General features: G+C 42.2%; 1 protein-coding gene across 30 annotated transcripts in view; it reads left to right on the forward strand.

Annotated features, from left to right (window-relative positions):
• Window positions 1-23,624, forward strand: part of LOC119625880 (extended synaptotagmin-2-like) — a 157,206-nt gene that overhangs the window by 36,440 nt on the left and 97,142 nt on the right. For 27 of the 30 annotated variants that reach the window (XR_012090735.1, XR_012090729.1, XR_012090737.1 and 24 more), the window contains 4 exons: window positions 1,206-1,282; window positions 6,442-6,514; window positions 6,762-6,851; window positions 20,953-21,008. Coding sequence is in view for 8 of the 30 variants with exons in the window: in XM_073010401.1 (XP_072866502.1) it covers window positions 1,206-1,282; window positions 6,442-6,514; window positions 6,762-6,851; window positions 20,953-21,008 (296 nt within the window). In the remaining 22 variants the exon portion in view is untranslated. Of the gene's footprint in view, window positions 1-165; window positions 285-1,205; window positions 1,283-6,441; window positions 6,515-6,761; window positions 6,852-20,952; window positions 21,009-22,382; window positions 22,499-23,624 lie in introns of those variants that run through there. The other 3 variants (XM_073010402.1, XM_073010403.1, XM_073010407.1) reach the window with 3 other exon arrangements.

Below are 23,624 nucleotides of genomic sequence, written 5' to 3' on the forward strand. Positions count from 1 at the left end.
AAAAAGCCTGGGAACTTGGGAGCATAGGAGGTGTCTAGACTCTCAGGTAAAAGCTTAGAGTTTGGTTCGACAGCTAGGTGAGAGGTGTGATTTTAATACATGCAAACTTGTCAGAGTAAGCAGTAGTTCTCTAAAAGTAAAGTGCTTCTTTCATTTTTGAGACAGGGTCTCACTCTGTCACCCAGGCTGGAGTACAGGGGCGTGATCACCACACACTGCAACCTCAACCTCCCGGGCTTAAGGGATTTCCCCTACCACAACCTCCTGCGTTGCTGGGACTACAGGTGCGTGTCCCCATGCCTGGGTCTCCACTAAGGCTCGTCTCAAACACTTAGGCTCAAGTGATTCTTTCACCTCAGCCTGCTGAAGTGCTGGGATTACAGCTCTGAGCCATCGTGCCCAGCGTTTTGTTTGTTTTGTTTTTTTTTAAGAGATGGGAGTTCACTCTGTTGCCTAGTCTGAAGTACAGTGGCACAATCATAGCTCACTGTAGCCTCAAACTCCTGCTCTCAAGCAGTCACCCCATCTCAGCCTCCTAAGTAGCTAGAACCACAGGCGTGTGTTCCCATCTTAGCTATTTTTTTTTTACTTTTTGTAGAGATAGGGTTTCACCGTGTTGCCCAGACTGGTTTCAGTCTCCTGACTTCAAGCAATCCTCTGCCTTGGTATCCCAAAGTGTTGGAATTACAGACCTGAGCTGCCACGCCGGGACATGAAAGTCTTAAGAAATGAAAAATTATGAGACATAAAGAATAAATGAAAGGAAGTTATGTTTCAAACATGGTAGTACTAGGATGGAGTACTGGAAAAGGGTCAAGTTAGATGTGAAGAGACGAGAGTAAGAGGCTTGAAAAGAGCACATGTGTATCGTTACATGTGCTGACAACAGCAGTCATGCCCAGTGCTTATTAACTGCTGTGGGCAAGGCATGCACTACTGTCTTGACATTTATTTTGTTGCCTAATTTCACAGTAACCTCATGAAACAGAGGCCGTTGTTTTTCTGCAGATCACAGGTGAGGAAGCTGAGGAACAGGGGTTAAATAGCCGAAAATCAAGCCGCACTCTGTTATGAAGGCAGAATTTTAATTCCTGTTGTAGTCTGAAATTTAAAGCTTGTTCTCTTTATCTCTATGCTGTTACAAGGTTTGATTTTTTTTTTTTTTTTTACCTCTATATTTTAAAATAAGCTACTTCTTATTTCAGCCCCTCAGGATCAATGGTGTTAAGGTATACACTGAAAATGTAGACAAAAGGCAAATTATTTTGGACCTTCAGATTAGGTAAGTTTTTATTTGTTGTATTTGTGTCATGGTTAATGGCGTGTAATGTCACTTAGCTGCACCTGTAAGGTGGAGGATACAGAGAGCACACGTCTTACCTGCTGTCGGTTGGAGTTCTTGTTAGACATCCAAGTATTATTTACCTTCTGGGTCTCAGTTTCTAATAGCCTCGATAATTGCCATTCATAAAATGTGTTAAATAAAAAGAAGTTAAAGACACTACAAGAAAACTATGGACCAATATTCTTTATGAACATTGATTAAAAAAAACGCTTAACAAAATACTAGCAAACTGAATTCAGCAGCATATTAAACAGATTTCACACTATGACCTAGTGGGATTTATTCCCAGAATGCAAAGATGATTCAGCCTACAACAATTAGTTGATGTAATACACCACATGAAAAGGAAAAAACCAAATCATGTGATTATCTCAGTTGATGGAGAAAAAGCATTTAACAAAACTCAATACCCTTTCATGATAGAAACACTGAATGAACTAGGAATAGAAGGAAACTAACTCAACGTAATAAAAACCATATAAGAAAACCCCACAGTAAACATTATACTCAGTGGGCTGGGTGTGGTGGCTCACGCCTGTAATCCCAGCAATTTGGGAGGCTGAGGCAGGCGAATCACGAGATCAGGAGATCGAGACCATCCTGGCTAACACGATGAAACCCTGTCTCTACTAAAAATACAAAAAATAAGCCAGGCGTGGTGGTGGGCACCTGTAGTCCCAGCTACTCTGGAGGCTGAGGCAGGAGAATGGCGTGAACCTGGGAGGCGGAGCTTGCAGTGAGCCGAGATCGCGCCACTGCACTCCAGCCTGGGCGACAGAGCGAGACTCCGTCTCAAAAAAAAAAAAAAAAAAAAAAGTTTTACTCAGTGGTCAAAAACTGAAAGCTTTTTGTTTAAAATCAGGAACAACTGCAAGGATGCCCTCTTTCACTACTTCTCTTCAACACAGTATTGGGAGTTCTAGTTGGAGCAGTTAGGCAAGAGAAAGAAATAAAGGGCACCCAGGCTGGAAAGGAAGAAAGACATTTTATATATGTGTGTGTGTATATATATATATTTGTTTGGTTTGTTGGTTTTGTTTTTGTTTTTGTTTTGAGACAGGTTCTTACCTTATTACTCAGGCTGGAGTGCAGTGGCGCAGTCTTGGCTCACTGCAGCTTTGACCTCCCAGAATCAAGCAGTCCTCCCACCTCAGTGTCCCGTGTAGCTGGGACTGCAGGTTCATGCCACCATGTGTGGCTAATTTATGTATTTTTTTTGTAGAGATAAGGTTTCACCATGTTTCCCAGGCTAGTCTCTAACTCCTGAGCTCAAGCGATCTACTCACCTTGGCCTCCCAAAGTTCTGGGATCACAGGCATGAGTGACTGCACCCACTGGAAGGAATTAATTTCTGTTTACAGTTGAGATGATCTCATAGGTAGAAAACCCTAAAGATCCCACCAAAAAAAAAAAAAAGAACTCTTGGAACTAAGAAATAAATTCAGCGCAGTAGCAGGATATAAAGTGAACACACTAAAATCAATTGCATTTTTATACACTAGCAATGAACAATCCCAAAAGAAAATGAAGGAAGCAATTTCATTTATAATAGAATCAAAAAGAATAAAATACTTAGGAATAAACTAAGGAGGAGAAAGACTTGTACACTGAAAACTAAAATATTGCTGAAAGAAATCAAAGAAGGTACAAATAGAAAAACATTCTATCTTAATTAATGTATTAGAAAACCTAATATTGTTAAGATGTTACTACTACCTAAAACAATCCCAGATTTAATGCAATCCCTATAATCATGAATCCAATAAGCAGTCATCATCCAGGATATATGGAGAACTCCTGAAATTCAACAACAGAACAACCAAACAGCCCTATTCAAAAATGTGGAAAGAACTTGAATAGACATTTCTCCAGGGAAGATATACAAATGGCTAATAAGCATGTGAAAAGATACTGACCATCATTAACCATCAGGAAAATGCAAATCTAGACCGTAATAAAATACCACCTAACACCTATTAGAAAGGCTACTATCAAAAGAAACCCAGAGAATAACAAGTGTTGGTGAGATGTGGAGAAATTGGAACCTTTGTGCGCTGTTGGTAGAAATGTGAAATGGTATAGCTGCTGTGGAAACAGTTCCTCAAAACCTTAAATGTAAAATTACCATGTGATCCAGAAATCCCACTTCTGCGTGCATACCTGAAAGAATTGAAAGCCAGGACTTGAGCAGATATTTGCACACCCACATTCTTAGCAGCATTTTTTACAATAGCTACAAGGTGGAAGCCGCCCAAGTCTGTGTGGGCCGATGAATGGATAAGCAGAATGTGGCCTATATGCCTGTATGCCTTAAAAACATGGGACTCCTGCTCCGGCTGCCACATGCTGGACCTTGAGGACCTTATGCTGAAGGAAACAAGCCAGACACAAAGGGACAGCGTCTGCATAATTCCACTTGTGTGAGGTGCCCGGGGGAGTCAAACTCAGACACAGAAGCAGAATGGTGGTTGCCAGGGCCTGGGGGCAGCAGGAACGGGGAGTTAGTGTTTAATGGGGGAAGGGTGTTCATTTTGCAAGTTGAAAAATGTTCTGGAGATGGCTGGTGGTGATGGTTGCACGTTACGGACGTGTTTAGTACCACCGAGTTGTACACTTAAAAATGATTATAAGGGTAGATTTTTTGGGTATTAATTTATTTATTTTGAGACGGAGTCTCTGTCGTCCAGGTTGGAGTGCAATGGTGCGATCTTAGCTCACTGCAACCTCCGCCTCCTGGATTCAAGCAATTCTCCTGCCTCAGCCTCCCGAGTAGCTGGGATTATAGGCACATGCCACCATGCCTGACTAATTTTTATATTTTTAGCAGAGACAAGGTTTCCACCTTGTTGGCCAGGCTGGTCTAAAACTCCTGACCTCAAGTGGTCCACCTGCCTCAGCCTCCGAAAGTGCTAGGATTACAGATGTGAGCCACCATGCCCAGCCAAATTTTTGTGTATTTTAATACAGTGTTTTACATTGGAAAAAAAAAAGAAATTGAAGAGCTGCCAGCTACCATGCATAGCATAGTAAAAATGGACTTCCTTCCCCCCACACCCCCCATAGGGTCTCGCTGTGTCCCCCGGGCTGTGGTTCAAAAGTGGGCTTCTCTTGTCTTTCATGCTCGTTCTTCCTTGAGCTTGTTCAGGGCTTCCTGCTCCACGTGGGGCCTCACAACACAATGTGTGTGGTGCCCAGTGAGTACTGTGCACTCAGAACAACACGTGGTGTCTAGCAGCTCAGAGTTGTGTGCTTTTTTTGATCCTTTACTAAAGATCATTTTATTAAAGTGATCATTGAGTTTCCAAAGTATTTAAATATAATGAATGTTGGTACCAAGTTACCTTTATTTCAGAAAGTTGGTACCAAGTTACCTTATTTCAGAAAGAAGCATAGACTTTCTTTAATCTAATATGGAAAAATCTGCCTCTTTAAAATATTTGGTGCTAGGGCAAACACCATTGTCATCAGTGGAATAAAAGAGGACACCCACGTATGTCTCGGGTCAGGCTGTGCCCCAGGAGGACGGTCCACCTCCAGGAGGGTGGCCCACTGGGCGGGTACCAGGCTTCATGAGGGTCGGAGCCTTGTGCGCTTGTCCAGTGTCCCCAGCACCGAGCAAGTTTGAGTCCGTCAGTCAGTGGACGCCATTCTGAAGGTGCAGTCTGGTTTCATGGTTAGCTCCCATAACGTGTGCCAAGTGTCCTGCTCAGATTTATGTCTCTGAACAAATACGCATTCTGCTTTGTAGTGAGTTCCAGACAAACACTTTAACTAAATTGGCAGGCAGTAGAGATGGGGAGGGAATAATTGAAAAGTATTAGAAAATAAAATGATCAAGGCCGGGTGCAGTGGCTCATGCCTGTTAATTCCAGCAGTTTGGGAGGCGGAGGCGGGTGGACCCCTTGAGGTTGGGAATTTGAGACCAGCCTGGCCAACATGGTGGAACCCCATCTCTACTAAAAGTACAAAAATGAGCCAGGTATGGTGGCGCACACCTGTAATCCCAGGTACTTGGGAGGCTGAAGCAGGAGAATGGCCTGAACCAGATAGCGGCTGTTGCAATGAGTCACCATCGCGCCACTGCCCTCCAGCCTGGCCAGCAAAGCAAGACTCCATCTCAAAAAAAAAAAAAAAAAGAAAAGAAAATGATCAAGTCATAGAATGAAGAAAAGGAAAGTTTTTTTATAGTTTTGTAACAGGTTATTGGTGATTTTACCAACTAGGTAGAGAGTAATTCTCAATGAGAAGAATCTGTAGGCCTTGGCGTTAACACCAGGACAATAAATACTGGAAGAAACTTATTCCAGATTCCTTTCGTTACTATTTTGCTTATCTGCTTAGACATTCCCTTTCTAGCATTTATCAAACTTCCCCACAGACATTGTCAGGTCGGAGTGTGACATCCTGCCTCCAGGAGCCGAGGGTCGGGGCAGGTCCTACACTAACCCACGCAAAAAGTGTTTGACATTTCATGTTTATATTAAGAATAGATGCATATCTTGCCTTATAGCATTATGTTTGTTTCATATTAATATCTGAAATGACTTACTTATTGAGCAAAATTGAGGCCCCAAACAGATGCACTGTTTCTAGTCTTTGGTGTCATAGAGGCCTAGGGCACTAAGAGATTTTTCATGATTGGGAAGCAAGATGTGAAATTTATTTGTGTGAAATAAAATTAAACTTTTTAATGTTTTAAACATCAGATTTATAAGGTAAAGAAAACTACATTGCATCAAAAGTCTGCTTCAGAAGTTGCAGTTTGTTATTTACATCTTCTTTTGAACATCGACATTTCTATTTAGTTAAGATTTTTATATGTAAGACCAACAACAACCACAACCATTGATTGATTGATTGATTGATTGGGAGTATTCCTCCCAAGGTCAGAGCAGTATTGGATCTGATAACAGCCTGAAGACCTGGAGCGGTAAAATACTGTAATCTGATGGGCCGTATTTTACTATTTTTACCTACAATCTATTTGCTTGCTTTACTATCATTTTATTCAGATTATACATCTTGCAGGCCTATAGTGATGAAGAGAGTAGTTCATTTCACTCACATTATGTAATGCAGAATTTTTTCTTTGTTAGTTTTGTAGGAAATTGTGAGATTGATTTGGAGATCAAACGATATTTTTGTAGAGCTGGTGTGAAAAGTATCCAGGTAAGTTTTTGGTTTTTGTTTTAATTTTACAGTTTTCTAAAGTTCTCTAAGCTGTATTCAGAAAGAAAATTAGGAAGTTTTTCTAGCTTGGAATTGTTTTGACGTTCAGTTTTTAACTGTAGGTCATAGTTGAGAGAAATAAGAAGTCAAGTGCTCAAAAGTTACTAAGATGCGCAAGCAAACTCCTTAAGTGGCCCAGGAGAATTGTCTTCTGTTACATGTTTTGGTTTTTCCTGTTTGAGTTTAGATTCATGGCACCATGCGGGTGATGCTGGAGCCGTTGATCGGAGACATGCCCTTAGTTGGAGCTTTGTCTGTCTTCTTCCTTAGGAAACCAGTAAGTCAATATTTATTTCATTTTTATTTTCCCATTCGGTGACGAAAATACATACCCGTAGAAGAATGTATAAAGTGGAGAAACAAAATTTTATCAACTCGCTGCTGTCCCTTTCTGTTGCATGAATCTTGTGGGAGTTTTTTTGTATTTCTTTGTGCCTTAACTGAGAGCTTATCTCCTGATAAACAGCTCTCTTTCCTGATTATAAAAATGTTACAAAAATTTGAAAACGTGGACTTCTTCAGAAGTGTAGGTCTTGAGCTCACATTTTATTCACCACCTCACTGAATATGATTTATAGATATTTGCTCATTTAATCCTCATAACTCTATAGCTAAATATTAACGTTGTTTTCTTTTACTGTTCAGAAACTGAGATTGTGAAAGTCTTATTTTTCCAAGTCACACAACTAATAAGAGGCTGGATACAGATCCAGTTTAGTCTGATACAGTGCTCATGTTCCTGAACACTTTGTTGAGAAGACTAACCTGTAAACCTCCCTTTTCTCCCCTCCAGAGATAAGGGCTACCGTCCCTTGCATGCACCTCCTTCCTCATTTGGGGTGTGTTTAATGAACTGTACATACAGTTTCATATACAGGTTGAATATTATTGGAGATGTTTAGGACCAGATGTGTTTCAGGTTTTGTAGTATTTGCGTTAGATTCCAGTGAGTATTTCCTTTGAGCATGATGCTAGTACTCAAAAAGTTTCTGATATTGAAGCATTTTGGATTTTTAGATTAGGGACGCTGAACGTATACTGTGTTGGTTTTTTTTTTTTAAGTTAATACTATTTTAATGCTATTTATTATTTGTTAATAAATACTATTTGTTATTTCCCACAAAACCAAGACAACAGAACTGTTACTCCTGCCAAACAGACTCCTTCCTCCTTCACTGGGCTCCTGTAGCCTCTGGCCAGCGTCTCCCTTTGCTGCCCTCTGTGTTCATTGTGGTCTGGGTCACCTTCTCCAGGTGCACACTGCCCATATGGTTGTCTGTACCAACCCACACCTCACTACTACCTGTCTGTGCCTTTTCCTTTGCCACAGAAGGCTCTCTTCGCCCCTTTTGTTTCACTTACTTTCAGCAATTTCTGCACAGTTATTGTTAGCTCTTTGAAAGCAAGGATCATAACTGTCTCCTTAGAGTTTGGTAAATGAATGATGCAAGATGTGTCATTGATGAGTCCTGCATGTAGGTACCTTCGACATCATATGTAATTTAAAGTAGGAATGTTAATTCATATAATTTGATTCAAATAACTTACTAAAAATTGTTGTTTGGCTTTTAAAATATGGGTTTATCTACACCTGTCAAAAACTAGTTTACTACAGGTTGTACTTTTTCTGTATAAAAACAAAAGAATTAAGTGTCATCACTTTCTGTTATGAATAAAATAATCGTTCTGATTTTCTTATTACTGAAATAAATGGGCTTATTTTGAATCGATTTTAAGTACATGAAACATGGGAACAACCAAAAACTCCTAGGTCCTCTCTGTCAAATTTTACTGTTAAAATTACATTTTACTATTCAGGAAGTTAAGAGATTCATAAGATTTAAAATTCATGTTTGTTTGTTTTTTTTCACGTACCAGTTATTAAAGGTCCAGTATGTTTAAGAAACCAGCTTCATCAGTGACCAAAAAAACCTCAGTAATCTTAACTGCTAAGTATTTTTAACTTACCCATCTGTAGCCAGGGACATTTTTGGTAATTTAGAGAAAGACCTTTTTAAAAAGTGGCAGAATGTAACAAAATCCAAATCTTTAAATCTTCTTCAAAATTTAATAGTGCTCTTACTTAGTTTGGATCTTCCATAGATGACTTACTTTTAAAATAACGTATTAACTTCCAAATGAAATTTAGTGCTCAGAAAAGAAGGACAGGGCTGAAAAGTGCAGAATCACTCACTTCCTTATATGGTGAGTGAAGTCGTCAAACGTGTGCTTCAGTGAAAAGGAAATTTTTCAGTTTCTTTTACTGGAAAATATGAGAACAGGGTTTTCTGCTGGCTGCCAAGAAATTCCTCCTCATCCTGGTGAAAGATATTTCCAGAAGGGTTTTTATTTTGTGGTTTTTTAAATTTCTTTTTACTGTTTGGATGATTTAGAAACCCTTACGAAACCTTTATACATTTTTCTACTTGTTGGCTTGCTTAGTTTTATATAATGTAGAACTTGTTGAAGGAAAAAAACCCTAAACATTGCTGAAGGGACGAAGTTCGAGTGTAGGTGAAGAAGGCAGCACAGTGCCATGGTTGAGTGACAGACGTGTGTTGGACAACCTGGTTTTCCGCTCTTAGTTCTTCCTCTTACTGTAGCCTTCGAACAGCTTATTTCTCTAAGCCTCAGTTTTCACATCTGTAACATGGAGATGACAGTAATACCTACTTCACACAATTAAATCTGAAAATTAAATGTCAATGAATGTAAGCTGCTTAGTACAATACCTAACACATAGTAACCTTCAGATTTTAAGAAATTAAATATTTCTCCTACATGTAGGTTTAGTCCTGACACTGGAGGCGATTTTTTTTTTTTTTTGAGACGGAGTTTCACTCTTGTCGCGGAGCCTGGAGTGCAATGATGCAAGCTCGGCTCACTGCACCCTCCGCCTCCCAGGTTCAAGTGATTCTCCTGCCTCAGCCTCCTGAGTAGCTGAGATTACAGACGCCCACCACCACACCCGGCTAATTTTTTTGTATTTTTGGTAGAGACAGGGTTTCGCCATGTCGGCCAGGGTGGTCTTGAACTCATGACCTCAGGTGATCCACCCACCTTGGCCTTCCAGAGTGCAGGATTACAGGCGTGAGCCACCGCACCCGGCCACTAGAGGTGAATTATTGGTAAGGAGAAAAGCTTGGATAAATGTTCTGATAGGAACTGGAACAATTGGTGTTTGCCATTGGCTGTGCACGGGGAAGCACTCTCACTGGGTAGTTGTTAGGCAGCATAGTTTTAGGGGTGTTTCAGAGCCCTTAGTCTTGTTTAGATTTATCCCTCGAGTAGAGGGGATCCAGGAGGTCTTTCCCAAAACTTCCCTTAGAAATGGTCCTAGGCTTACCCCAAACATGTTCATCCACCCACATTCGGGGTCTTCAAGTCCAATGCGGAGGTGCCGGCTGCTGGCATCTTTTGAAGCATAGATTCCGTTTCTTCCTCTGTAAAATGGAAACAGTGTCTTCTGTTATGAGAAGAAATTGAATCCTATTAGCCAAGGACTCCAGAAATTGATGTGCTTTAAGCAAATGGGGATTAAAAAGGAGAGGTATTTATTTAAAAAATAAAAATAGCATATATTGGTGTCTCATGACGTGTACAGGGGACTGCAGTTGAGTCTCAGGAACAGAATGGAACCAGGAATTTGAAAGTCTTTGTGACTGTCTCCACCTCTGCCCGCTCTCCTCTTCCTCTGAGACTAGCTTCATCTGGTAATGCAGTCTGCGTGTGGAATAGCATGCCTGCCAGCACTTAGAGAAAGCATTGAGTCTTACTGCATCCTTGGCCTCTCCCTCCTCTTCCCTCCCCGTTCCAGCTGGGTCAAATACCGACCCCTGGACCAGCTGTGGGTGGGAGGGTTGCAGTGTTTGAACAGGGCTCCCTGAAGCCCATTCTTACAGCCTTGCAAATGAGGCTGCAGTGAGTTCCAGAGTCAGGGCCACAGGCACATCCACAGACTCAGACCACACATTCGTAACTGGGAGTTTTTGCAGTATTTATCCTGCTGTTTTCTCCGACTTTCTGGGATCTGACTTTCTGGGTTTGATGTTTGTATTATTTTGGACAGTCTTGCCCACCCCCAGTAGAGGGGGTACAGAGGAGCTTCCTGTTGTCCTGGTCCATCCTGGGTCTTGGGGCCAGAGCTCTCCCAGAGACCCCGCCCCTTCCTCCCTGTGCCTTGTGTCTTTGGTGGGTCTTTTGCAGGACAGAGCCTGCACCTGCCCCAGCAATACAGGGTCTGTACTGGCCTGGGACATTGTCCTACCACGTCCTTAAGGGACCTCTCCCCAGCTGCAGTGGGTCCTCAAGGTGCTTCTCTCCCCCATGGCTTCTGTCCCTTAAGGTGGAAGGTGGGGTGGGGCTTGCTTTGTGCCCTTCTATGGTGGCAGCTGCCTCCTTCCGGGCTCCTCCCCATGGGAAGTGTCCTCCCTGAGGCTGTCTTTGCACACCGGGCATGCAGGTGCCACCACGTGATGTGCACACCTCTGTGGTTCTCTGGCTCACCCACACTTGGCCTGTGGCCTTTCATTAAGATCTGGCTGGAGTCATCTCACTTGTTTTGGGGGGAACTCGTCCTCCTTCAAGTTCAGCTCACTCCTGCCTCTCCTCCCTTGGAGCTGCCTGGAGGGAGGGATTTCAGGCTGGCTGGTGGCTCAGGATGTCAGCTCTCCCGTGTGGTCAAGAACGAAGCTCTCAGAAGTCTTGGGACTTACAAACGTAAGAAAAACATTTTTGAACTTTACTGACAGCCCAGATCTGCTAAATAAAAAACTGGAGAAAGGTGGGAGCCCTGAGTTTATATTTCCAACAGACTTTCCAGCTGATTCTTGTTCTGAACTGTGGAGTTGGATGCAGCCAGGACGCCAGGCATACAGCACGTGGTCAGGTGCCCAGCGGCTGCCCTGGAACGGTAAACATTACCACACCCATGACAACGGATACAGAACGTGGAGAGAAAGGGGCGCCTGTGCTGTTCATGAAATACGTGGATACCTCTGTATCGTTCCAGTTGAAACCTGACATTGCTTTCTGATCATGGACCACGGCGGTACACGTTCTGCTTCTCATAGAAGAGTCACAACAGCTCAGAGGTGACTTCCTGTCCTTTGGAAATGCGTGTTCCACTGGCTTTTCAGTTTCCTGAAATAGCTCAGTCCTCCAGAGGCGGAGGCTCTCAGCATCCTGAGGCACGTGTCGGTGGGGAAGGAGGGGCACGCTAATTTTAGTTGCTTTTCCAAAGGCTCCTTCTAAAGCCACGCCTGTATGGAGCCCTGCTGGTGGCTTCTCCATGATGCCCTCGTGTGGACCTCAGACCGGGCTTCGGAGCCTCCCTGTCTCACACACCCATTTTGCCCTTCCCACACGCTTGTTCTCTCTCACACTTGTTCTCACACTCACACTTGTTCTTTGACACTTGTCCGCACTTATTCTCACACGTGTTCTCACACGTTTTCATTCTCACACATTTGTCGTCTCGGACACACATTTTCACACTTGTTCTCACACATGCTTGAGCTTCCATACTCGTTCTCACACTTCTTGTTCTCATGCACATTTTCACACCCATTCTCACACTTGTTCTCACACTCGTTCTTTCATATGATTTCCTTTGTTCTCACCTACTTATTTCACGTTCTCATTCTTTGTCATTCATTCTCACACAGGTGTGTGACAGAGAATGTTCTTTCATTCTCTCTTTGTTCTCACACTCCCACTTTCATGCTAGTTCTCACATTCGCACATTTTCTCATGCTTGCCGTTTCACTGACACTTGTTCTCGTTTCACTCCTCCTCACATTTTATTCTCACACACTCACGCTTGTTCTTTCACACTCATTCTCACATATTCTCATACTTTCAGCACTCAGATTTCACACCCACACTTGTTCTCAGTCGTTCTTTCACACTCCTCACACCTCACACTTTGTTCTCACACTTACACTTGTTCACTTACACTTGTTCTCACTTGTTTTTTCACACTCACCTCTCACACTTCATTCTCACACTCGTTAGTTCACTCTCACACCTCGTTCTGTCACACTTGTTCACTCTCACATTTGTTCTTTCCCATGCACACTTCTCACCTTGTTCTGTCACACTGTTTCTCTCAGACTTGTTCTTTCACACACCTTTCACACTTCGTTTGCACACTCAGTTCACTCCTCGTTCTCAGTCACACTTGTTCACTCTCACACTTGTTCTTTCACACTCACACCTCGCATTTGTTCTCACTTGTTCTTTCATGCTCCTCACACCTCACACTGTTTTCACACGTTAGTTCACTCACACTTCTCACTCACTTGTTCTTTCACACACCTTTCACACCTCGTTCTCAGTCACACTTGTTCTCTCTCACACTTGTGTTTTCACTTGTTCTTTCACGCTCATACCTCTCACTTTGTTCTCACACTGGTTCACTCACACTTGTTCACTCTCACACTTGTTCTTTCACATACCTCACACTTTGTTCTCACACTCAGTTCACTCACACTTGTTCTCACTTGTTCTTTCACACTCACACCTCTCACACCTCGTTCTCAGTCACACTTGTTCTCTCTCACACTTGGTCTCACTTGTTCTTTCACGCTCACACCTCTCACTTTGTTCTCACACTCGTTAGTTCACTCTCATACTTCGTCCTCAGTCACACTTGTTCACTCTCACGCGTGTTCTTTCACGCTCCTCACACCTCTCACACTTTGTTCTTACACTCGTCTCACACTTGTTTTCGTACTTGTTCTCACATGTTTTGTCTCACACTCGTTCTCACACTTGCTTTTATGTTCTCACACACTCATTCTCACTTATTCTCACACTTATTTTCCCTCACGGTCATTCTCACATTAGTTCTCTGTCCCTGTTTCTCACACAGATTCACACTTAGCCTCTCACACTCCTCCTCTCACACACATTCTCATACACACGTGTGCTCCTTCTGTCTTCCCACTCTCTCCCTCCGTCATTCCAGCCTCTGGCTCTTGCTCCTTCACCCTTCCCCATGCCCAGAGACAGGCCTTTCAGTGCCTTCAACATGGGGACCCCTTTGCCTGGCACCTTTCTTGCATTCAAATCTCTCTTCCTTTCAAAAGCCAGCAGAGTCCTTTCCTTCCACAATTCCTGCTCCTCCCTCCCTGACGATTAGTTTCTCTGAACTTCAGCAGCACTTAAATGTATCTGTCTTTTCAACGAGGCCTACGCTGGCATGCCCCCCGTTGCCTGACAAGCTTATACTAAAACTGCCTTGTTTTGTGTTTTTAATACTCTGTCGTTGATAGTTAATATTCTTTTTGAGGCTCTGTTTTAGACAAAATAATAAAGTTGTTTTTCTGAAATGATTCTAAGATAAGTGGTCAGAAATAGTCTCTGTTTGTTTGGTTTATGTTTGGTCAGTTGTGCTTTGATTATAGACGGTTTCTCATCTGAGATTAAAGTGGGACGGAACTTCAAAAGTAAAAGGGTAAATGTTCACTGTGATGCTTACGTGGCACATGTGCTAGTCTTTGAGAGTGGCGAGAAAGATCTTAATTGCTCAAAGGGATTTCCAGGGGAGGAAGCCCTCAGGTAATGACTGCGGTCGCAGGCGATGGGCTTGGAGCCAGGCTCATGGCTTCTGTGCGTTGTCTGACTTAGTCCCCACAGGATGGGATTGTTCCCGTATTACTGGTGAGGAAAATAAAAGCCAGAGTATATTTAAAATGGAAACTTTTGTAGGGATGCCTCTGGTATTGAAATTTATTCTCTAAAATCTCCCAAATTGTAGTTTAAAGTTTAGAAACTTTGTTCTTGAATGGTCTCTTTTGTAGGTAGTCATTCTCAGTGACAGATTTGGAAATGGATATTTAGGGTGTCACAATAATGGGGTCTGGGGCCCCTATTGCCATTTAGTGGCAGAAACCAAGATGGATGCTGACCATTTAAATGTCTTGTGCCTGTCGGTCTTGTGCAGCAGAGGACTGCCCCTCCCCACCCCAGGGCCAAGAACCGCCTGTTCAGAAGTTCTGCACAGCCTCTGTAAGCAAATACCCGAGTCAAGGTCGCTAGGTTTAGAAGCAAATATGAGCGGGGGCTGTCTGCCCGTCATTCCACGGAGAGAGACTTCGAAGCAAGTGAGAAGTCAGTGAGCAAGATGAGACACATCAGAGACAGGAGCAGGTTGGTCGGTTTAGAGCAGAAGGGGCCGCAGCGCCATCTGCACAGCCGTCCCTAAAAATCGATGTTTCTCCCACGTGGGTCCAGTGAAAAGATGAGGATTTCATTCTGTCCTTGGCTTATCTAGTTGTGAAAGGCAAAAAGTTACAGATAAGATTTCTTCCTCTAGGTCTTAGTTTTCTTTACTGTGAAACTAAAATAAATGATTTTCTCAGTTCTAGGACTAACTCTAAATTTGAAGACCCACTTTTTAACCTAGTTTTATATGTAATTTTCAAAATGTATGTCTATTTGGCTTCTTTTTTTCTTGAGATGGAGGCTTGCTGTGCTGCCCAGGTTGGAGTGCAGTGACTGTTCCCAGAAAGAATCGTAGAGTGGAGCGCACCACTGCAGCCTCACTCTCCTGGGCGCAGGCAGTCCTGGTGCCACCACACCTGGCTCTCTTGCTTTGTTTTTGAGCTTATTCCCATAGCCCTTTGTGCTCTTTGCTATAAATAGAAACTTCTTCCTATATTTGATGCCTTTGATCTTTTGTTTTGATAGTCAAGAAGCCATCTTTCAGGTTTCTAGATAGCCTTAAGGAAATTTTATCTAGATAGTTTGCCTACAAGAAGAGCATTAATACTACCCATTTATGGAGGTTTTACTTGCCAACTTTGGGCGGTTTTTATCATTTACAATCTAGCAAAACGTTTATGTCAGTCTCCTCCCAGGCCTTTAAAGTCTTCATGTTAACAGGAGGCTAGCGGTTTTGTCAGCTGTAAAGTTACATCTTCTGTTCCTTCAAACAGAAACATACTTTTTAATCTAAACAAGTAGATACTTTTCTTGGGAGCATGCTAAAAAAATAATAATAAATTGTGGAGGCCAGCCAGTCACACGGTGTGGTGTCATTTTTCATAGCACCTTTATACACGATATAAAAAAGTAGATTTCTTGCCTCAGCTGCGAACATGTTTCGGATCTGTGGTTCTGAATCTTGGTGAGGAAGAGCATTGCATCCCGCAAAAGCCTGATGAGTCAGTTAGCTGGAGAGACAGTGCCGTCATTCTGGGTTGCAGTTCTGGTGAAGTGAGTAGGATGTTAACACTGCTGATGGAAATGGTTTTCAGATTGCCATATGGAATAATAGTATGGAACATGACATTTCAGGAATAGGAGGAGATTCTTTCATTATTTTCCTCCATCCACTTTGTACGTTTTTTTAATAGCCTGCAACTAGTTACATGTATCTTTTTTTTTTTTTTTTTTTACATTTTTATCCCTAACACAATTAACTTGACTAAAGCTAGTGTCTGTTTCATGTAAATATATTAACAGGTCCAAAATCACCAACTAAAATTAGCTTTATACTGACTTTTTCTAAAGTCAGTCTTTGTCTCACGCAAATATTTTAACAAGTCCAAAAATACCACATAGCTACTTGGAACATATTAAAGTCTCATTATAACGTAAATTTCAAGTGTTCTACGTTACAGACTTCTCCTTGAAAGATAATGACATTGAAAAATGCTCTTAAGAGAATTGTTAATTCTGTTTCCCAAAACTTCCTGGATAAAACAATTGTACCTTAATGCTATTAAGACTATGCTAGGTGGTTTTTTCTTTAAGTAACAAGACTGACCTATAAAATATGACCGCGACATTTAAGATGAAAGTGTTCAGGGCACACCTCACTTTATTGTCCTTTGCTTTATTGCACTTGGTAGACGCTGTGTTTTTACTAGTTGAAGGTTTACGGCAGCCCTGTGATAAAGAAGCCTGTCCGTGCCATGTGTTCGCTTCATGCCTCTGTGTCATGTTTTGGCAATTCTCGCAGTATTTCACATTTTTGCATTATTGTTATATCTGTGACTGTAATCTGTGGTCAGTGATCTTTGTCGTTTCTAGTGTAATTATTTTGGGGCATCACAAACCATGTCCGTGTAAGAGAGCAGATTAGTCCATTCTCACACTGCTGTAAAGATACTACCTGAAATCGGGCAATTTATAAAGAAAGGAGGGTCAATTGACTTGAGGTTCTGCATGGCTGGGGAGGCCTCAGGAAACTTAGGGGAAGTGAGGCACGTCTGACATGGTGGCAGGAGAGAGAGAGAGTGCAGGAGAAACAGCCACTTGTAGAACTATCAGAACTCGTGAGTACTCCCTCACTATCATGATAATTGTATGGGAGAAACTGTGCCCATGCCAATCACCTCCTACCAAGTACCTCCCTCGGCACGTGGAGATTACAGTTCGACATGAGATTTGGGTAGGGACACAGAGCCAAACCATGTCAAACAGCCAAGTTAATTGGTAAATGTTGTATCTTCTGACTGCTCCAGTGACCGACTGTTCTCCTATCTCTCCCTCTCCTGGATCTCCCTATTCCCTGAGACACAACAATATTGAAGTTAGACCAGTTAACAACCCTGCGGTGGCCTTTATGTATTCAAGTGAAAGACAGTTGCACACCTCTCACTTTCAGTCAGAAGCTGGGTGGATCACCTGAGGTCAGGAGTTCAAGACCAGCCTGGTCAACATGGGAAAAGCCGTCTCTACTTAAAAAAAAAAAAAAAAATTAGCTGGGCGTGGTAGTGTGTGCCTGTAGTCCCAGCTACTTGGGAGGCTGAAGCAGGATAATCACTTGAACCTGGGAGGCAGAGGTTGTAGTGAGCCAAGATGGCACCAATGCACTCCAGCCTGGGCAACAGAGCAAGACTCTGTCTCAAAAAAAAAAAAAAAAAAGAAACAAAGCTAAAAATGATTAAGCTTAGTGAAGAGGCCATGTTGAAAGCCAGCACAGGCTGAAAGCTAAGCCTTTTGTGCCAAACAGCCGAATTGTAAATGCAAAGGAAATGTTCTTGAAGGAAGATAAAAGTGCTGCTCCAGTGAACACACCAATGATAGAGAAATAGCCTTCTTGCTGATAGGGAGAAAGTTTTCGTGCCTGGAGAGATGATCAGCCCAGACATTATATTTCCTTAAGCCAGAGCCTAATCCACAGTGAAGTCCTAACTATCTTCACTTCGATGAAGACTGACAGAGGTGAGGAAGTCGCAGAAGAAAAGTTTGAAGAGGTTGGTGAGGTTCAAGGAAAGAAGACATCTCTGTAACATAAAAGTGCAAGGTAAAGTAGCAAGTTATCTAGAAGATCTAGCTAAGATCATTGATGAAGGTGGCTCCACTAAACAACAGATTTTCAATGTGTATTAAACATCTTCTGCTGGAAGAAGATGCCATCTGGAACTTTTCCAGCTAGAGAGGAGAGGTCAGTGTCTGACTTCAAGGCTTCAAAGGACAAACTAACTGTCTTGTCACAGCTAATGCAGGTGGTGACTTTAAGTTGAAGTAAGCGCTCATTTTCCATTCTAAAAAGCCTTAGGCCCTTAAGAATCATGCTGAATCTATGCTGCCTGTGCTCTATACCTGGAAAAACAAAGCCTGGATGACAGCACACATTTTTACACGCTGGTTTACCAAGTATTTTAAGCCCACTGTTGAGACCTGCTGCTCAGAAAAAAAAGAGTCCCTCAAAACATAACTGCTCACCAGCAGTGCACCTGATCACCCGGAGCTCTGATGCGGCTGCTCAAGGAGTTGAAGGCTGTTTTCTTGCCTGCTGACACCTCCTCCATTCTCCGGCTCAGGGATCAAGGAGAAATTTCAACTTTCAAGTCTTATTATTTAAGAAATACATTTTGTAAGATGATAGCTGCCACAGACAGTGATTCCTCTGATGGATCTGGGCAAAGTAAGTCGAAAACCTCCTGGAAAGGATTCACCATCCTAGATGCCATTGAAAACACCAGTGATTCGTGAGAAGAGACAAAATAGGAACATTAACAGGAGTTTGGAAGAAGTTGATTCCAACTCTCATGGATGACTTTGAGGGGTTCAGGACTTCAGTGGAAGAAGGAGGTGCAGGTGGAATGGAAATAGCGAGAGAACTGTAGTTAGAAGTGGAGCCTGAAGAGGGGACTGAATTGCTGCAGTCTCAGGATCAAAGTTTAAGGATGAGAAATTGCTTCTTATGACTAACAAAGAAAGTGGTTTCCTGAGATGGAATCTACTCCTGGTGAAGATGCTGCAAACATTGTTGAAATGACAATAAGCGATTTAGAATATCACATAAATTTAGCTGATAAAGGAGTAGCAGGGTTTGAGAGGATGACTCCGATTTTGAAAGATGTTCTACTGTGGATAAAATGCTGTCAAACAGCATGGCATGCTACAGAGAAATCTTTTTTGAAAGGAAGAGTCAGTCAGTGCAGCAAACTTCACTGTTGTCTTATTTTAAGATGTCACAATCACCCTAACCTTCAGCAACCCCCACCCTGGTCAGTTAGCAACCATCAACACTGAGGCAAAACCCTCTACCAGCCAGACTGTGACACACTGAAGGCTTAGGTGATCGTAAGCATTTTTTAGCAATAAAGTGTTTTAAAATAAAGGTATGTACATTTTTTAAAAGATACAATGCTATTGTGCACTTAATAGACTATAGTTTAAACATAACTTTTGTATGCCTTGGGAAACCAAAAAATGTGTGTGACTCACATGTTGCAATATTCCCTTTACTGCACTGCTCTAGAACCCAGCTCGCGATATCGCCGAGGCATGGCTGTGTAGGAAAAATTCTTTATTTCTTTATTAAATAGCATCTTTGAATTGTATTCTCTTTACTGTTCTTTTAACCACAGTGGCCTCATCTGATTTTATTTAGATGCTTACCTGCCACTTTCCTTGACACAGCCGCCCTTTCCTGAAGTTCACGTGGCTCCTGTGTCTCTTGGCTCTGCGGATGGAGCAGTCACCATTGGGGGTCCTCTGATGGTGCACTGTGCAAGGTGCTTGCATTTGAACCTGAGTCGAGTGCAAGATTCTGTGCTGCATCTTTGATGTGTTCTTATTTCCTGAAGTAGATTTGTAATCAGGAGTAACAACCTTCAGAACTAAATGATAGAATCCTGTTACGATGCCCTCTTAAGTCTTAGTTTCCTCATAACAGGTATTTTTGCATGACCAGAATATTTTGTTGTGGCAGGGAGTACCTGTTCCTTTTTAAGTTCTGTGAGAGAAAAGAGAAAGGAAAATGAGCTCTTCAATCAGTGTTTATAAATACATTCATATGATTTAGATGTAGAGGTTTAGCCAGGTGGTTCAATGGGTGGACTAGGGAAAAACATTTATTTTAAGGGGGAAGTAACGTATAGGTTGATACTGATGTTTGCAATCCAGTTTGAAGATTGGTTGCCTGTTTTTTCCTTCCTAATTTTTATATTTATATCTCTTTTCTGTTACTCTGAGAAATCTTAGCCTTTCAGGATCTTAAAAATTTTTGGTTTTTTTTTTTTTTTTTTTTTGGTTTTGTTCTATCTATAAGAATCTTGACTCTTCCACTTTATATTTGCTTGCAAGCAAAAGGGATTCAAGCATTTTTGTTACTCAGCTATATACGTGACTGAGATCATGCAATTTCACTTGGAATTTCTTCTACAAATATGGAGCACAAGTAATTTTATTATGTGCTGTTTTGTTAGGAAAAGCAGTATTTCTAATCAATAGTTTTTACCAACCAACATCTACTTAATGGAATGTTAGTTAACTGTGTGGGAATTATTCTAAGATAAACACAGATGTCGAATGGAGGGGTAGAGCACGGTCTGCTCTTTGGAAATACAAAGTAAAACAATGATAAAGTCCGTTATTTAACTGCCAGATGGGCTGGGTTTTAGTATTGTTTTTGGTGAGGTTTGTGAAAAGGACATTTGCATACACTTTGGGTGAGAATGTAAATGGGTACAGTATTTTTAGGGGGCAGGTAGGTACTATCTATCGACATTAAAAATGAATATGAGCCTTTGACCCCAAAATCTCACTTTTTGAATGCTAGTCTATATATGTATACAAGAACATATATGTAAAAAGGCATTCCCTGAATCATTATTTGTAATTACAATAAAGAGAAACTGTCAAAATTCTAAGTGTCTATCCACAGGAGAGTGGGTAAATAAATTATTTTATGATTTTACTAGCAAAAACTGTGACATTATCAAAAAACAAAAAGAGGCAGGTCTCCACGTACTACCCAAGAAAGGTGTCCTTGATATATTACAAAGGATGAAGGGTGTGAGTCTGTGTTGTGTACTAACACGTTTTGTCCATGAAGAAACAAGTCTGTGTGCACCTGATTTGATAATTGGAAGTTGTTTGGAACTTAATGTTTTGCCCTTGTTTTAAAACAGCTTTTAGAAATTAACTGGACAGGACTGACGAATCTTCTGGATATCCCTGGATTGAAGTAAGTCTCATGTCTGGTCCCCGAGGCTTAGCGTTCGAGGGCGTGTTGTGCATTTTCGATGTCTTGACAATAGTGTGAGAATGGTTAAGACCTGCGTCTGCCAGGTGAATGGGTGCCTTCTCCACAGGCCGTCGTGGAAACAAGCAGAGGCACAGGGGCTTCCTTCTGCCCACAGGGAGCTGCTGGGAAGTGATGGGCCAGGGCAGGAGGGCTCTGGAGTGCCAGCTGAGCACTCAGTCTTCATTTGCTTTTGTTCACCACAAGGTGTCTTCCTGGCCTTGGCATTTTAGAAAAGTAGAGGCTTTTTAATATTTTGTAAACCAGTTTGCCAATTTTTTTTTTTTATATATATATATATCTTCTCAGAAACAATAAAGGAAACTTTAAAAGGAAATGCCTTCCAGGGTCTCTCCAGCCTATGGCTACCCCACCCTTTCCGCTTTTTTTTTTTTTTTTTAAAAAAAACCTTTATTCCATTCCTTTTTTTTTTTTTTTTTTTTTTGAGACGGAGTCTCGCTCTGTGTCCCAGACTGGAGTGCAGTGGCCAGATCTCAGCTCACTGCAAGCTCCGCCTCCCGGGTTTACGCCGTTCTCCTGCCTCAGCCTCCCGAGTAGCTGGGATTACAGGTACCCGCCACCTCACCCGGCTAGTTTTTTGTATTTTTTTTAGTAGAGACGGGGTTTCACCGTGTTAGCCAGGATGGTCTCGATCTCCTGACCTCGTGATCCACCCGTCTCGGCCTCCCAAAGTGCTGGGATTACAGGCTTGAGCCACCGCGCCCGGCTTATTCCATTCCTTTTTGAAAGTGGTTGGGGACAGTGTGGACTTCGCCAGTACTCTTCAGTGTGAGAGGTGAGGAACTTGAAGTTCCATATCATTTCACTGGGAGTCCTTTCATTATTACACAGCGATCTAGTGTCTAAAACAGGAGAAAAATGTTCTGTAACAAGCATCTGAGGCCCTGGAGAGTGCATCCCTGCCCAGAGACAAGGAGTCATTCTAGTTACCATGCTCCTGTTACCTGAAACAGTGCATGGGGCCGTGGATGGCAGACCTGTTGGTCACCTCCAAATAGGAAGTTTCAAAATTACAGCCTCTAAATGCTTTTGCTGGCTTTACCGTTTTTTTTGAAAGTTAAAACACATCACCTTTGGGTTAAACTTATATGTTTCTAGTGGATATTTTCTAGTGTGATTTGTTTTTCCTAAAATAGTTTAGAAAATTATGAAACTTGGTTTCAGACTATTTTTTATTCCTGTATATTTGTTTATGCCTCTGAAATGGCCTTTCTAAAGAGTTTTGTTTCATTATTAGGGAAAAATTAGGACTTTAATTAATATCTGAAGCACAGTCATAATAAAAGTCCTTTTTAGGTGCTGTAGTTTACTGGATACAGAAAAATGCTGTGATCTTTAAAAGATCTGCGGAAAGAAAGCACAACTTTAAAAGATTGGTTAAAGAGTTCATTAAGATTCTGGTTGGAAGCAAACCTGACTCAAGTGGTCTTAAGTAGGTAAATAAGTAAGTTTCTTTTCTTTCCTTTTTTTTTTCTTTTTTTTTTTTGAGATGGAATCTCTGTTGCCCAGGCTGGAGTGCAGTGATGCTATCTCAGCTCACTGCACCCTCTGCCTCCTGGGTTCAAGCAATTCTCCCTGCCTCAGCCTCCCAAATAGCTGGGATTACAGGCGCATGCTGCCACACCCAGCTAATTTTTGTATTTTTTTAGTAGAAATGGGGTTTCGCCATGTTGGTGAGGCTGGTCTTGAACTCCTGACCTCAGGTGATCCGCCCGCCTCGGCCTCTCAAAGTGCTGGGATTACAGGCATGAGCCACCACGCCTGGCCAGTAAATAATATTTTCAAAAAGCAGTTTATTCACTCTTCCAACAATGGGTGCCCACTGCCTGCTCTGAGCCGGTCGCAGCTGCTCGTGCATGGGACACGCCTGTGCTTGTTTCCTGCTCAGCAGCTGGAGTGCTGACGTGTCCTCTGAGGGGTTTCAGATGGAGTCATGTTGGCACCGTAAGGGCTCTCTCTCCAGTTCCTGACCCATGTAGAGTGGGCATGTCCCTCGTGGGCTGGTTTTCAGGCAGGCTGTTGCTGTGCCTGCAGCTATAAGCCTTTAGTGTGCGGATTTAGTCGCCTTTCCCCCTAGGTCCTGGCCTGACTTGTGTGTGCAAGGACCACCCTTGGACAGATTCCTGCAACTCCGATGGTCAGGTTTCAATCTCCAGGACATTCCTACAGAAGGCAAAGAAATGGATAACTTGTGTGAAAAAACTCCAGTGAATGGGGGTATCCCCCAAAGCAGAAACTTTCAGTAGAAGTGGGGGGAGTAGATACTATTTAGCCAAATGGAACAAACGTTCACACACATCAGTGTAGAAAAAAGTATTTGATTTTGCCTCCCTTCAGTATCACAGGAGTACTGAAATAAAACAGCATTATTGAGCATCTACTCTGTAAATAGCGTTGTATTAATACTGGCAACCTGAAAGGGCAAAGTCGAAGGATGTCTTCTGCCTCAGCAAGCCTGCAGTTTGGGGAAGTTGATCCCTGATTCATTTTATTTAAAAGTCATTCACACATACACACATAAATACAGAGATACATACA

Source organism: Chlorocebus sabaeus, chromosome 23, assembly GCF_047675955.1.
Source record: "Chlorocebus sabaeus isolate Y175 chromosome 23, mChlSab1.0.hap1, whole genome shotgun sequence".
Taxonomy (NCBI): domain Eukaryota; kingdom Metazoa; phylum Chordata; class Mammalia; order Primates; family Cercopithecidae; genus Chlorocebus; species Chlorocebus sabaeus.